This window comes from Equus asinus, chromosome 23, assembly GCF_041296235.1.
Source record: "Equus asinus isolate D_3611 breed Donkey chromosome 23, EquAss-T2T_v2, whole genome shotgun sequence".
NCBI classification, from domain to species: domain Eukaryota; kingdom Metazoa; phylum Chordata; class Mammalia; order Perissodactyla; family Equidae; genus Equus; species Equus asinus.
The window spans coordinates 65,999,792-66,015,728 of record NC_091812.1 but is presented as its reverse complement, the minus strand read 5'-3'; the positions used below and the strand labels follow the sequence as shown (position 1 = coordinate 66,015,728).

Genomic DNA, 15,937 nt, shown 5'->3' with positions numbered 1-15,937 from the left:
GACGTGCCGTTACTACCCTTCCCAGGTCTCGGAAAACCAACTGTTTGTTGGCAGGCAACACGAATCAACAAATTCTCCTGAAAATTGGTAAAATTGGTACCCAGTGAAAATAACAATTATAAAAGTAATAACACCTTTTGCCACATGCCAGCCGCTCATCCAGCTGCTTTGCCAGAATGAGGTCGCTGAGGCCTCACAGCAGCCCAGGGATGTGGGCACTACTGTAACCCCGTCCTACAGATGGGGAGCCTGAGGCCACGAGGAGCCGAGTGGCTTGTTCAAAGCACTACAGCTAGTAACACGCAGAGCTGGGACCGAACACAAGGGGCCTTCACAACCATGCCTCTTGGAGAAGGAAAACGTCTCCCCCACACCCCAAAACATTTCATCTGTGCAGCTTCGGTTGCCAAAGCCACGAGAAGTCTTTAATCCAGACCCCGCAGCCAGAGTGGAGGCAAGAGGGGCCGTCCCCACGTCACTCCATTCCTGTCAGGGTCACATAGACTAGAAAACCTCCATTCAACATTCAAAATCGTTGCCACCTCAGTCACTCTTGTAATTTATCAATTTAAAAACCAGCGAGGACGTTCCAAGCTAATTTTAAAATGGGAAATTTCCATTAGCGTTCTAAACTGCCGCGTACAGTGGAGCTCAGTAGACGCTGAGTAAATTAGAAGCTGCCCTAAATTTAAAGAGCTACATAAGTCTTCTATGCTATTTTTATCTTTTTAAAGAGAATGTGAGGACACTGGAGCAAATTTCCGGGGGTGGGGAGAGCGCTCTCGTCTCCATCCCAACACAACTGGGTTTCTGTCTGCACAGCCCTCTCGGGCCCTCGCCGGCCGGCTGTCAGCATCTGCAGAGCCATAATCCTACCAGCCGAGGGATTTTTCCATCCCTGCTCCTCTAGAAGTCGAAGCAAAGCTATAACTGAATTATAAGATAAAATAAGGTATTTTTAAATGCCTACTTCAGTTGTTGGCACTTGCGAAAATCCTCGGGATCCAGAAAAACCCGAGCATACAAATGAACAACAACAGAGGGCCCGGCTCCGCGGCCTCGAGCAGCTGCTCTCCAGCCGCCGCCCTCTGGAATCCTGCTTCTCTGCGGGGTAGCAGGCTCCCAGAAACCGATGAGGACGTGGCACCCCCAAATGACAGTGAACTGTGGCTTCGAAAGCTGTTCATTTTCACTCATTGGATTTTGTGCTTATTTAATTTTTGCTTAAAAGCAGCTTTAAAACTGGCATTTGGAAATGAAAGTGGACACTAAGATTTGCGGAAAAACAGGAATCCGATTTGGTCAACACGATGCGTGACCACTACTGTGTGACCGTATTTCAGGCTTTCTGGTAAGACAGACATTGCAAAGGGGAGTAAGAAATCAGAGCTGATTAAGTGAGAGCATGTGCCCTTGCTCTGAGGGTGCTGTATTTCGTTCCTTCTCCTTGAGAGCTCTGCAGAGGGACATGGGCGCTGTCGTTCTGCTCTCTCTTCGTTGGGAAGGGAGTATCCAGGAGGGCTTGGTCCTCATTTGCAACAGCCAGGCCCCAAGCTCAGCCAGACTCCCGCCAAATCCTCCTCAGACTGTGCTCGTGTCGTCCGAGCTGGCCTCCCCAGTGCCCCTGAGCTCAGCCCTCACTCCCATCCCCTCAAACCAAGGGCAGGACGATGAGACCTGGACACACCCAGTCAGCCCCAAAGCCCAGGATGGAGACAGCCAATCTGGTGTCTCACCCTTTCCACTCTTTCTGAATCGGCTTCTCCTTTTTTTTTTTAAGGTGTGGAATTAGGAGATATATTCCATAGAATTGGGGGCTACAGTGTGAGGATTCCTAGAAATGAAAGGTGCAAAGTCACACTGGACAAGAACAGATATGCACGTGTGAGCACAGAGTTGAGGGGCCCAGCTCTGTTAGCTCCCTTGCGGGGGCATGGGCCTGTACAACCCAAGCCGCCAGGGGGCTCAGGCTCCAGACGGCTCCAGCAGAGGCTAAGCCTGTCGAGCATCCTTCATCCACCACCTAAATGACTGCTTAACCCATCCCTTAGAAGGGCCAACGAGAAATACAGGGATTATCCTTCAGTCGAGTGAGGACGAAGGAATGTGGTGGGAAGTGGCATCCGGTATGTCACAACAAAGGCGGGACATTGCCTCTTGTGTCTACACTGGATCCAGAATTGATTCAACAGCTCCGGAGGGGACGGAGGAAGAAATGAAGCTGAGGATGCTGCTTGCTTACCTGGGAATATGGAAATCAATAACTATGAACATCTACAGCAACAAGAAGGTAACCCCTGGGCAAACCCGGGAACACACTGCCAGAGTCAGAAAGGGTGTCGTTCAGAGGTCTGTGGATTGCCATCTTTCTCTGAGTAGACACATCGGAATCCCAGCTCAGGTGCAGGAAGTCTCAGCCCCAGGCTGAGCAGGGCGGGCGAAGGAAGTTTACACTCCACAGTCCCTTTGTGGTTTATGAGCATTTTCACCTCCCTCAGCTCTCAGAACGGCCCTGCTGGTACACAGGACAGCTACTCTTATACCCATTTTTCCAGCTGAAGGTACTAACGATCAGAGAAACCTAAAAGACAGACACTGCAGAGGAACCAAACCATCCTAAACAGAATTAGCCTCAGTAAATGTTGTCACTGACCACCTCGGTCAGCAAGGAACTCTTCCCACACTGGACATGCCACAGATCCATCACGTTGCATCGACCCTACGACACTACCAGCTGTGGGAGGCTCCAAAATAATGACCCGCTAAGAAAGAAAAAACACTGTCCATTAAACCATGACGTGCCGTCCATTTCAAAGACGACAGAACGTGAAAATAAGATGTGGGCTGTGGAACTAATGAAATATGGCATAAAAGAAAACAAAATAAAGGCCAGAACATTACGAGGAGACTTCTGCACGTGCGTACGCCTCTTTTTACATTGCAAGTAAACCAATGACTTCATGCATTATCCTCAAAAAAAAAAGGTAATTTATAGCAGAATTAAGGAGCACCAATTCCATCTATCATTCGGTTGGCGACCCTTGGAAGTGGCCAAAGTTTATAGCCAAGTGAGGATTTTACACAAATGCACTCCACGGGGACAAGCTGGAAGCGGGCAGCCTGGAACAGCCGTCATGTGGGGGGCTCTGGGCAGGGCAGGGGCCAAGCGCCTACAGACCTGCTTCGAGTCGGGCGTCCGCAGGTTGAGGCTGGCGGTGGAGATGGTCAGAGAGATGCTCATTCCTGCAAACTGGAGGTTGCTCTTGCCCAGGATGCTGGAGAGCACTTTGCTCGGAGGCTGTGAAATAAGCCGTGTTAAGTTAGCTTTCCATTCTCTGGGGCCACACTGTTGGGGCCTCTCTGCAGGCCACAACCCAAACCTCTGCATTCTCCCCGCATTAAACATGTGAAGACAATTGTGCCAGGAATGAGCTTGGCAGTGGGACCCGACACCAACACACAAATTCTAGAATACACAATATGCAAACTGTAAAACAGCTAATATGCGCACACCGAGATGAGCCCCCTCGAGGGAAAGTCAGAGGTGTCCGTGTTCCAGGCAGCTCATGGTGGGCTGTGTCTCATGGGGTCGCTCGTAAACCTGGGGAAGGTGCCGCAGGTCAGGGTCCACAGCTCTGCAGACTCAGAAACGGGTTTCAACCCACCAAGAATCAAGCTGCTCAGGGCCACACGAAAATGGACCAGCTCACAGGGCTGGGGAGCAACCCCACAGAGCCATGAGAATGCTCATTGATGAAGGGATGGAACACAAACCCTTTGGCGGAACATCCTCCCAGGTCAGTGTTCATGTGGATGGTCCAATTAGAATCCGACGGGCCTGGAGCCAGCACAAGGATGGACAGACTCGGTTCGGCTCTAACTGGTGCATCCATCAGCCCCAGAAATGTCCTTGGTCCAGATACCAATGGGCTGCCTTTTCCAGCCAGGCACCTTCTCCCCGAGGACCTGGATGGGCACTGCCAACACCTGTCTCCCTCTGTCCCTTGCTGTCCCTCCGCCTCAGATGAGAACATTCACCTTGTGATACGTCAATCAACACCATCTCTTAACAGACATGTGCTGTTTTTGAATGTCCTGCCTGAGCTATTTAAAAATAGAGATGCCTACTCCCCAGGAAATTCTGATGACGTGCACCTGGGGTGGAGCCCAGAAATCGGCATTGTTTCCACCACCTTCACCAGGAGGACTAACCGTGAGGGTACCCCAAAACTTGCTGGTCGGGTTCCACTTGGCTCTGAAAGAGGAGGTTCGCTGTCTCTGTTCTCAGAGACCTGCCCCCACCCTGTATTCAAGAATCTGGAGCCTTATTGGTTCCCTGTGTCCCCTGAGGGCCAACCAGACCATGGGCCTCACACCTGCGCCTTCACCCAGAGTTCTCTGCCTGAAACCCAGTTGCCCTGCGGGTTCATGAATGTCCCCAAGCTACGAAGACAGAATCGACGGGCAGCCCTGGGAGCCGCAGAGACAAGCCCAACCCTGCTCCTAACCTCAGCCTCAGGACAGACTGGGGGACCCAGAGGGATGCTCCCCCACCGGTGGTCCAGGCTTAGAAGAGCCTGAGCGTGGGGGTTCGGTGATGTGTTTACTAGACACTCGAATGAAGAGTTTTCTGAGCTTTCTCTTAACCTGCTTTTTTTTCCTTCTGGTCCAACCACCTCCAGGACAGAAAGGTCAAGTACGTGGGCTGAATGGCAGGCCCTGGAGCCAGGCGTCTGGGCTGGAGCTCAGCCCCCTCACCTCCTCACATTGGGGGTTCTCATCTCTGTGCCTCAGTTTTTATCATCTGTAAAATGGGGGGATACCCAACAGTGTTCCGGAGCTGGCTGGCACCAGCTCATAAGGGACAACTATTAAGTTTTTAGGAATTTTATGAGCTGGCCGTTAAAAACAGCTACTATTAAAAATTACGTAAACTTACAATTAAATAAATTATATTTAAAAACCAATAGTAAATACTCAAAACTCACCCCTTCCTAATTTTTGCTACGTTAGCTATTGTCTGCGTTGTTCAGGCTCGTTGCATCTGTGGTACCTGGATGTGCTACACAGCCACGTGCTGCCGCACAGCCTTCCCCACCTCGTTTTAGGGGCATCACGTTAGAGCCTGGAGTCGGCCCTGGCGGAAGTATTTGTGCCACAGAAACTGGCAAATACCACAAATCTGGTGTCTCCCAGTCCCCTGCCCCCACCCCCAAGAGCCGGTTGTTCGACTGTGACCAGCACCCCATGGGGGTGTCTACCAGGGAGAGATGCTCTGATGGAGCGAGTTAGCGTCCACAAGGCTTAGGAGAACGCCCAGCCCTGTTGACGTGTTTGTCACTATCGTCGTCTTTGGGTTCAGGCCCACGGTGACTAACCAGGGGTCTCTTTGGGTGGACAGCAAGAGCTAACTGTTCTGTCAACCACGTGGCAGAGGGAGGGAATCTAAGCTCTTTCTGTTTTTGAAAGTGACAGGAGCCAATGCGAGTTGTCCTCTTTTGGTTCCCCCAGCAAAAGAAAAAGAAAGGGATGAGAGCCAGGCCCCGGAGCAAGGAAACTGAACAGTCATGGGATGGAAGATGCTGGGAGGTGACAGAGGAGTGGAGAAGTGGAGGAGACGCAGCGAGCCGAGAGCTGAGAGGACCTACCTTTCTCTTCCTGAAGGCTCCCTTGGTGCCAGGGACGGCTTCGCAAACGCGGCTGATGGCTTCCCTGAAGAGGACAGGAAGAGGCACCATTTGGTCACGTCAGTCAGGACAACTTAACTCGGGGACTCCCCACGTGCACGTCCCAGGGAAAAGAACCACCGTCATTTCAGCACAGAATGCAGACCTGCCGGTTCAGGCCGCATCCGATTTCTTCTCTAGAAAACGAAACTAAGAAAGTATGAACCCTCCTAACCCTTGGACGGGACTGGCAGAGCCTAGTTCTTTCTGCGGCTGGGGTTGTATCCTGACGGTGTGATATGTATCAAGGCAACACTCGTTGTTTTCACGTTCAGTTAGGATTCCATTTCAGAAAATCCACACCCTGAAATATGGTGTTCTGGAGGTTGTCTTCATGGCCATGGTCATGGCACAAGGCCAAGCCTAACCAAGCCTGCTATCGACGAGGATCCTTCTGAAGGGAGTCAGGATGTAATTAAGAGAAATTTGGTCATCTGAGTGTTAGTCCCAGCTCCTGCAGTTAGTAAATATCATAAAATCAAGAGGGTGAAGGAGGAGAGGAGCCCCAGGGGCGTACACATGAGCCCGAAACGAGGTTCTGTGCAGGATGGTCCCACAGAGAGATGTTTGTTGAGTGGCTATGACGTACTGGGCACCGAAAGGAGGCAAGGGTGTCCCAGGTATGGAGGGGGAGGAATGGAGGACCAGCTGCGGAGGGGCTGACCCATGGGTCTGCAGGGGGCAGGAGAGCCCCAGGGCAGGGATGGCTGGCCTGGTCCAGATGCTGGAGGCTCGGGCTGGGGCACAGAGGACACAGTGGGGCGGGCTCTTTGAAGGGAAATGGCTCACCTTCGGGACTTGGCCTCAGTGGGAAATGACAGGAGATAGCTGAAGGTGGCTCCAGAGTCAGGAGCCCAGAAAGGAGCTGGGTGGCTCCCCAGCTCCCGCATGGGGAAGGACAAAATAATAAGAGAACATAGAAAAAATAATCAAACAGTGATCTGGAGACACGCGGAATAATAAGGAAGATAAGGGGTCTCCAGAAACAGTCCACAAGCTGTCTCAGCCGCATACATCTTGAAATTATTTTCCATCATCTAGAAAAATAATTACCAACACAATGCAATGCTTTCAAGAGAAATATGGCCTCATCAAATTAGGTGAGAGGCAGTGAGGATAAGCTTCACATTTGCCATTCAATTCGCTGTAGAGAGCAGAGGAAGAGAGGCTCTTCCAAAAGTTCAGATGCCAGAAAACTGCAGACTGTGAATCCCCATGACTCAGGAGAAGTTTATGCAAAAGAAATAAATGTTTTTGATGTTTATGCCTAGTCATTTACTTTACGATAATAGTCCAACCGTGGTTCTATCAAAATGATCATCAAAGTACTTCCTAGAAGTAAATTCCTTATTGAAGAAGGTCAAGCTGTCTCTTTAGAGAACTATATAAACCTCAGTATCTATCTTTGACCCGTTTAATTAAAAAAAAGTTCAACACATCTCTGCACCGTGCTTGTTATGTAAAGTGGTCTATTTAGCTGAGCAAAGCAGCTGAATCTCTGGGGGCCCAGCAGGCTGGAAAGACATGACACGGTGGACAGTCTCCCGTAAGCCATTCCTTAAACACCCTAATAAGCATCCTATTTCTTTTCCCATCCACTGTCATGGAAGATAAAAAAAATCAGTCTTGTGTGGCAGTTTTCCAAAAGGATATGTCAAATGTCTAAGCTACGTAATCATTGGTTACGCCATCATGTCTGATCTTGTCCAGTCACAAACCTACTCATGTGCCACTTCTGCGAGAGGGATTGGGAACGGCAAATGAGTATTGAGAATGAGATTGTGCTTAAACTATTTTTTCACTTCCCTAAGAGGGCTCGCCCAGCCATGCTGGCACACCAATCTCAGACTTCCGGCCTCCAAAACTGTAAGCAATAACTTCTGCTGCTTATAAGCCAAAAAAGAGAGAGAGAGATTGTGACAAAAACATTGCAAATAATAAACCCATTTTATCAAATAAGTCCTCCCCCAGCAAGGCATGCAGGCATCTCAGGGCAAATTCAGAGACTCAACCTTCTGTCCTCAAAATTTGCAAATTTAGGGGGCCGGCCCTGTGGCCAAGAGGTTACAGTCCCATGCATTCCACTTCAGCGGCCCAGGTTCCCGAGCTCAGATCCCAGGCAGGGACCAGCTCCACTCATCAAGCCACACTGCGGCAGCATCCCACATACAAAATAGAGGAAGACTGGCACAGATGTTAGCTCAGGGCTAATCTTCCTCAAGCGAAGGAAAAAGAAAAAGAGGAAGATTGGTAACGGATGTTAGCTCAGGGTGAATATTCCTCACAAAAAAAGATTTGAAAATTCAAGAAATTCCAGAAATTTCTCAGAGCTCATGGACTCAAGAAAAGTCCTAGGGACCCCCTGTGAGCCAGCCTTAGTATCCCCAAAGAGGTTTCCAAATCAAGCTACTTTTCAGAAAAATGCTTTTTCTTCATCACTGACATAAATCTGTTTGTAATGTTCATATGATAACGCGGGTGTGAATTCTCATTCCAACCAGGCTGTCGGTATCCATTTCTGTTTGAAATAGAAATGTGACATAATAATAATAATTGCAATATTTAGATGACTGAAATTTCCTTTAACTCCAAAGCCTAATTTCAAATGTAACAATTCTCATTGTTCCCCCTTACTATTTAGCACAGCGCATTTTCATGAGCAGTGTGGCTTCAATTTGTTCATTTAGCAATCATTATTTAGCTTTGTGTAATTCCATTTAATCCTAGTTTGAGTCTCAGGTAGCAATTTTGCCCTGTTTTTAATAATAGAGATTGCGTCTTAACATTCTGTTCAGTACAACCCCATTTCAATATGCCAAACGATGACCTCAGAGCACGGCTAATATGAAAATGGAATATTTGGCACCTCTGCGGTCATCTGAAAGTAAGCCAGCCCTGAGTGCTGGCCCTCACTTCCTCACGACTTCACCATCTTGCCCTATTCAGGATAAATTTCTCATTGTTACAGCCAGCACCTTCACATTTCATAGCTTTTTCGTTGGAATATACGATTTTAGAACTGGATCCTTTGAAATCACGTAGCACCATCTTTCTCCCTACTCATCCATCACATTGCTGCCCGCCTGACCTCCCCACACACGTGCACACATTTTACAGACTAAAACCGTAGAAACAAGGACATCTGGGTGAATTCTGCACTCATGGGAGAGGGCAACAGACAACCGCTTGTAACGGCAAATTGCGATTGACTTCATGAAGAAACAGACAGGAGAGACACGTGGTGAAGGGGATCAGAGCATGACAAATAGGCCACTTTGACATGAGGATTATTTTGAGCTGAAGGCAAGTGAGAAACAGTAGAGAAGAAGATACCAGAAAAGCTCTCTGCCCTTCCCCTATTTGCCTAAAAGCAGGACATAAATTTGTAAAGGCGTCTGCCTCCGCTTTCCACCAGGAAGGACAGAAGTTTATCATGGGAGACAATCCAAGACCCTGACCAGCCCTGAGACGCTCCAGAGGAATCTGCACAACAAGCCTTGTTACTAGCCCTTACCTTCCGCCAGTTCCCCTGTGCACTTACCTGCCTACGACGTGCTGCCCCAAGAAGCTCAAAGTCCTTTTCTTGTGTCCTGCCTCTTCTGTACAGATTATTGTTTATCGTTTATTGTTTATCACCCAATCAGCAAACTGCCAGGAGCCCAGGTCACATAGGGCACTCTGGGTAGAGGATGACGGGCTGGCTAGCAGGCGGGTGGCGCAAGCCTTTGCTCTGTGGAAGTCAGCTGCACACAGCCTTTCGCGGGTTCAAACCCATGGAAGGGAGGTCTGGACCCATCTCCCAAAGACACGCATTGACTTTCCCAAATAGGGATGCGGGCTCCATCCATCCTCAAGACTTTGGTTACAGATCCGCCTCCCGTGTGCCTACACCTGCAGCCCTGGGGAGGACAGACACACGCCTTCCTTCCTTCCTGGGGATCCCCAGCCCTAACAGGGCAGGCGTTAGGGCCACCTGGGTAAATTCTGCGCCCACCTGAGCTCAGTGTGTGTGAGGGAGGAGCAATCAGACCTACTCCTCAGCATTCACCAAGGATCAAAGAAGACCACCTGTACGTCCACAAAGCCTCTCAGCATCGACGGTGTCTGGCACGGGGCAAGCACAACGACCATCAATGTGATTGTCATCAGTGTTGAAGTCAAAGCTGCAAGTATGCATCTTGCTTCTGGACTGGAAGAAGAGCTTTAACTGGTGGAGGCACATGAACTCATCCTAAAGATGATTACATACACATAATTACATACATATGCATATACACACATGTATACATAGAGGGAGAGACAGAGACAGACAGACAGACAGAACTATGAAGTCCTGGTAGCTTGTTCTGGCTCCAGGCACGACTACATTCACATTGACCATAATCTGATTCATTTACAGACATATGGTCCCAAGAAACATATGGTCTCTAGAAAATTATAGGAAAATAAGTAGATTCATGTGTAAGCATAAGCTACAGAACGGTCCATTTTTGGATATGTATTAACAGTTTTATTTTTATCCTTATGTGCAGAGACTGTGTTAAGGGCTGTGGGGATGATATCTCGTGCTCCTCTCCTCCACGTGCTCCGTGTGCACACGCATACCCGTGCACACACGCCGACACATGTGCGTGCATCCAGTGGCTCCAGACATTCTTGGCTGTGTCGCACAAACCCTCAAAACTTCAGGAGGTCAATGGTAGAACCAGAATTAAAACTAACTATCCTGTTTTCCAATCTAGGAGACTTCGACAAAGCCAAACAAGTAACAGGAAAATGGTTGTCAATGCGCACAGCAAACGCCAGAGGCTCTCTCCCCAAGGAGGCAAAACCATATTCCCGATTCCTGAGGCAGGAGAGCAGCTCCCCTCAGCACAAGCATCTCCAGCACTGGCCTCCGTGTTAGGAGGAGCTAAGTGGAGATACTCTGAGACGCATCCTGGCAAACACCGCCGACATCACGCGGCACGTGGGGGAGGGACCGGAGTGGAACTCACGCGGCCTCACAGCAACTTGGGGGCCATCAGCCGGCCCGCCTTCCTTCTCCTGGGGGCCGACTCAGCCAGCTCCCCTTCCCACCCTCCAGGCAGCTGCTGGGGCAGGGGGGAGGATCCCCAGGGAGCCTCGCCGTCAGAGGAGGGAGGGAGAGCGGTGGCTCCACACGCTGTCCCCTCTCTCGGCGGTCCACATCGCTGGTCCAAAAATGTCCTTCCTGCTGTCATCGTTTTATTAACAATTAGACAACCACAGAGTAGTATAGAAACTAACTCCAGAAGACGAGCCACACGGAACCATGACAAGGCCAAAGTACAAACCCCCAGACAGAAATACTCCACGGACACAATGGGTCTGTTTTCTTCAAAAATATGTTCAATATCAGAGAGGGCTACAACGTCATCAGTCCGAAGGAGGATCGCCAGGCCCTGTGGGAAAAGGCCGGGAGGACACTGAGATGCAGGCTGTGTGGGAGGGGAAGAGCCGGCTGACAGCCAGCAGAGGCGAGTCTGGAGGAGCGCAGGTCAGCGCCAGGCACGCCCACAAAGGGCCAGGGGTCCCGGTCTCCAGGCAGCCCCCAGGAGTCCTGTGGACAGTGCCTTTCCGTGAGAACACGCCTGCAAGGCAAGAGAGAAAACGCCGGCCTGCCTCCTCCACAGACGTGAACGGGGTCCCCGCGTCCCTGCGGAGAAGGAGCGGGGAGGCACACAGTCCAGCGGTGGTTATTAGACAAGACAGCGCTCCCTTTCCCGTCACCGGACAAGGTCTGGTCGTGAGAGGCTGCCTGGGCGGAGAGCGTCCTTCTCCGTCCTCAGGCCTGGCTTTCTCTCCGTATTGGTCAGCTTCCATGGACTGTGAAGAAAAGTCCCTCTGACTGAAGTTGCAGAGGAGGACGGGCAAGAGGGCCGAGTGGGGGCTGAGGGGAACATCAGACGACAGGGGGTAAACTTGCGGAGTGACCTGTGGGCGGCTGCTGTGTGTGAAGGTCATCCTCGTCCACAGGGCAGGGCCGCACAGCTCGGGGGTTCGGGGCCCAGAGGGGCGTCTGCAGGCTCCCCGAGAACAAGGACTCTGAGCTCAGGAGGGGAGCTCACACACTCACACATTCACACTCATGTGTACACACTCACACACGCCATGGTCAGCCAGCACCCCGAGGGGAGGGACAGCTGGCCTCTGCTGAGTGTCCTCTCACCCCGCATCTCCCTGAGCCAGCACCCTGAGATGTGGGCACCAGCCTTCCTGTCTGGGAAAAAATGAACTAAGACAAGAGGAATTAAGCTCAGAGGAGGTACTTAACTTTTCCCAGAATGACATCACGTCAGAAGAGTCCACACCTGAATTAGATCCTTTGGGCTCAAGGCCAGGCCTTTCCCAGCCCGAGTCTCCTTAGGGCCATGGCAGGAGGCCAGACCTCTCACTCTTCCAATGCACATGGTGCCCCAGGGGCCCCACTGCTATCCACACCCCAGGAGCGAGGAAGCAGGCACCCCCACCATCACATGGGAATGAGGGCGCTTGTCCGGCCTGGGCACCCAGCCTCGGGTGTGGGATCTCGCCCTGTCACCACAGCCCACAAAGACCAGGGCAGCACTGCTCTGGGGGCCGGGCCACCCAGTGCTGCTGGCGATGCCGGGCACAGCCCTGGAGCTCCTCTCACGGGAACGTTCAACACTCTTGCCGTGTGATCAAAGCCACGCAAGCACATTGTTGGGTCCTCACACAATCCTACAAACACACGTGATGGGCTGCAGCCAGCGCTGACGGGCCGGATCAGGGCAGGACCTGCGGACACAGCATCTCACTTAGCTGACAAGACCCAGGTGAGGAGGCATCATGTTCCTGTCTACTTCACTGTCCTCCAGAGGCACTGGGAGGCCAAGCAGGTCGGCCAGGAATGTGAAGCCAGCCCTGCGCTGGGGTGGGCCCGGGCCAGCCATCCATCTCGGGGGGTGGAATGTGCACAGAGCAGCCCAGACCCTGTGGGCAGGGGGACCGACAAGCAGAAGAGCCAGCCCCTGCTGAGTGGGCTTGTCACTAGACAGGGACCCTAACCCGCCTCCTTGTCTGCCTAAACTCTAACCTCTGTGTTTGACCTAATTCTCTCGTCTTCCGGCAAGGCGCAAGCATTTCTTTATCTGACACCTTGGGGCCTTGAGCTTACGTGGTTTCCAGCTGTGTTGCAGGAAGAAGCTCCAGGCGACAACCGCCCTGGACCCAGCTGCTCTGAAACGGCCCAGACCAGCCCAGCCTGCAACCACAAGACTGACGGCTGCACAGATGGGCAGAGGGTTGTACTAAAATAACTTGCACTCACTAACAGTATGGATCCCCCTCCTTGCGGAGGGGTGAAGCAGACAAGTTTAGGTCATGCAGTGTATGTAGAAGCATGATTTCCAACCATGCACGTGCCAGTCTGTGCCCATCTCTACACACGATGCTGAAAGTTCCCCCTTGAACATTCATTCCCTACCCCGAATAAAGATGCTCACCTCCCTGCGCTCGGGAGGCCACAGCTTTGTGAAATTATTCCCTATGGTCTCCATTTTTCCTCTGCTGCATGCTGCAAATAAAAATTCTACTTTGTGAAACAACTACTTCTGGTGCAGTTTGATTTAGCTCCCAAGGAGGGACCCACGTTTGGTCTGGTAATAGGCTCAGGGCCGACAGAGAAGTTGAGACCAACTGTGTGGAGTGCTGAGGAGGCAGGACCACACCCACGTTATGTGACATGCAAAGGCCTTGGATCTCAGGCCTGCGAGCACAGGATGGGGGTGGGGGGCAGCAGTCGCACCTGAGTGCACACTGACGCCCCATCAGTTTTGGCTGGCTCTCTGTTGAGGGGCTCCAAGCCCGGGGTGGGCAAGGCCACACCTGCCCCGTTTCTGCATCCCTGATGGAGAAGTCTTCCCCAGCAGGCAAGGTGCATGGGGCCTTGAAGGCTGGGGAGGTTTGGGCAAGGGGAGGGAAGGAGAGATGCAGAAATGGTGAGAAGGGAGGGCAGGACCAAGTGGATCAGGAGGTGCCTGGGGGCAGCTACAGGGGACAGAGGGATGCCCTTGAACAGGACCCATGACTGGGAATCAAGAAAACAGGCAAGAAATCCACACAAGTAGTGTCATGAACGCTGGCAGAGATTACGTTGTGGAAGAGACATGAGGGGGAAAAACTATTAGGAACTAAGATGAGGGTTTTGTAATGAGGTGAGAAACAAGCATCTCTTCCCCCTAATAGTGGTGAACACATGGAAATGGAAATGTCAGGGTGAAGGGTGGGGAGCCCCACACATATCAAGGCCAAAACTGTGCAAGACACGGGGCAGGGGTAGCAAGGGGGACACAGCCCACGTGGGGACAAGCACAGAATGTCACTGAAAGACAAAGCAAGATCCAGATAAATGGAAACTCACGCCACATCCCAGACACAAAGACATAATAATATGATCAAATGTGAATCTCCCCAAAACACTAAATTACTTCGATTATAAGTGTAATCCTAGTGAAATCTTTTTGCGCTGAACAATGTGATGTTAGAATGCACGAGAAAGTTCAAAAATTGTGAAGAAATTTTTCAGAACCACAAGAAAGACCAACAAGAGGTGACATCTCCCACCAGATCAGAAACATGACCACATCCGCCAAGGTCAGAGCCGTGGGTCCTGGCAGGAGGAAAACAGATGCGGCGGGGCCTGAGGTAGCGCCCGGGAACAGCCCCGCACACAAGGGAACCTAACGGACTGCAAGGTGGCATTTCAACTCAGTGGGGGACTCCTGTTTGCGGACAGTTGGCTATTTTATTACAGGTGAAATAAAAATCCAAATGTAAAAAGTAAAGGAAACAAAATAACAGAAAACTGCTAGTATAATTTCACAGTGAGGGAGACGGTTGAGACAGGAGAAGTGCGTCGTAAAGGAACCTCTGATAGATGCCCTCTAATAAAAACCATTTTATTGTATTGCAGAATATTGCCAACACAAGTAAAATGTGCAAAAAGCTCCGACGAACTGGTAAGAAATAAAGACCCCAATAGAAAAATGGGCAAATGATGTTACAGGTAATCCATTAAGGGGGTGAAACCAGCGGCAGATGGGGGAGAAAGGCCCTTTCTGGTACAAAAAAGCTCAAAGGAAAGCAACAGCAATGTGGTCCTGACCATAACACTGGTCAAATCAATGACATTAAGACCCAGTGCTGCACAGTTGTGAAGAAAGGGCCGCTTCCACAGATTCCTCGTAATGCTGTGAACTTCAGAAGTGGCCCTGCAGCCCCTCCAAGCGGGGCCACGGAGACCAGCGCTCCAGCGCAGAAGACGGCGGCTGCGTGTGTCTGTGCCCTCGCCCAGCAAAACAAGACGACAATGGGATCAGTCGACTGCTATCAGAGAGCCATATGATTTGCAGCTATATAAAAATAAGGAGTTAGACCCAAATCAACGGATCTGTTCATGGAGAAAGCAAGTTATGGAGTAATGGATGTGCTACAATTCCCATTTTTAACAAAAAGAGGGGGAGCTCCTCTGTGTGTGTGTGTGTGTGTGTGTGTGCATGAATGCAAAAAAGATGTGATAACCTGTTACCTCACCTCAAGTAGGTGTGAATGGAACAGGAATAAACTTTATCTTTTTTTTCTCTGCTTCTGTATTGTTTGATTCATTACAATAAGCATCCATTGTCTTAATTAAATTTTAAAAAAGAAATAACATTTTAAAAACAGAACAAGAAATTAGTCCGTGTTGGCACATGCATCCGTAATTCATTCTTTATTGCCGAGTGGTACTTCCAGCCTGGACACACAGCATCTGTCCATCTGTTCACTGGCTGGTTGACGCCTGGGCTGTTTCTAGCTCGGGTCTCTTAGGAATTGCTGCTACGGACACTGACATATGGTGGGCATATGTTTTTATCCCTGGGTGGTATGGTAAATTTATATTTAACTTTATTAAAAACTGTCCAGCTGTTTTCCAAAGTGCTGTGCCATTTTGCATCCTTATCAGCAATGACACACGACCCTACGGGTGACCCACAAAGCATTGTGCTGAATGAAAGAAGGCAGACACAGAAGACCTCATTGAGTACGATTCCATTTATGTGAAATTCTAGAGGAGGCAACATGATAGTGCCAGAAAGTACGACGGTTGCCTGGGGCGGATTTGGGGATGGCTATCAACTGCAAAAGGCACAGGGAATTTAGAGGGAGGACTAGGAACTTTCCAGATC

General features: G+C 50.5%; 1 protein-coding gene across 1 annotated transcript in view; it reads right to left on the bottom strand.

Moving 5' to 3' along the window:
- SHC3 (SHC adaptor protein 3) overlaps positions 1–15,937 on the bottom strand; it is a 122,350-nt gene that overhangs the window by 41,516 nt on the left and 64,897 nt on the right. The window contains exons 3-4 of the mRNA XM_014857729.3: positions 5,649–5,712; positions 3,179–3,298 (exon numbers count right to left, since the gene is read on the bottom strand). Coding sequence (XP_014713215.3) covers positions 3,179–3,298; positions 5,649–5,712 — 184 coding nt within the window. The remainder of the gene's footprint in view (positions 1–3,178; positions 3,299–5,648; positions 5,713–15,937) is intronic.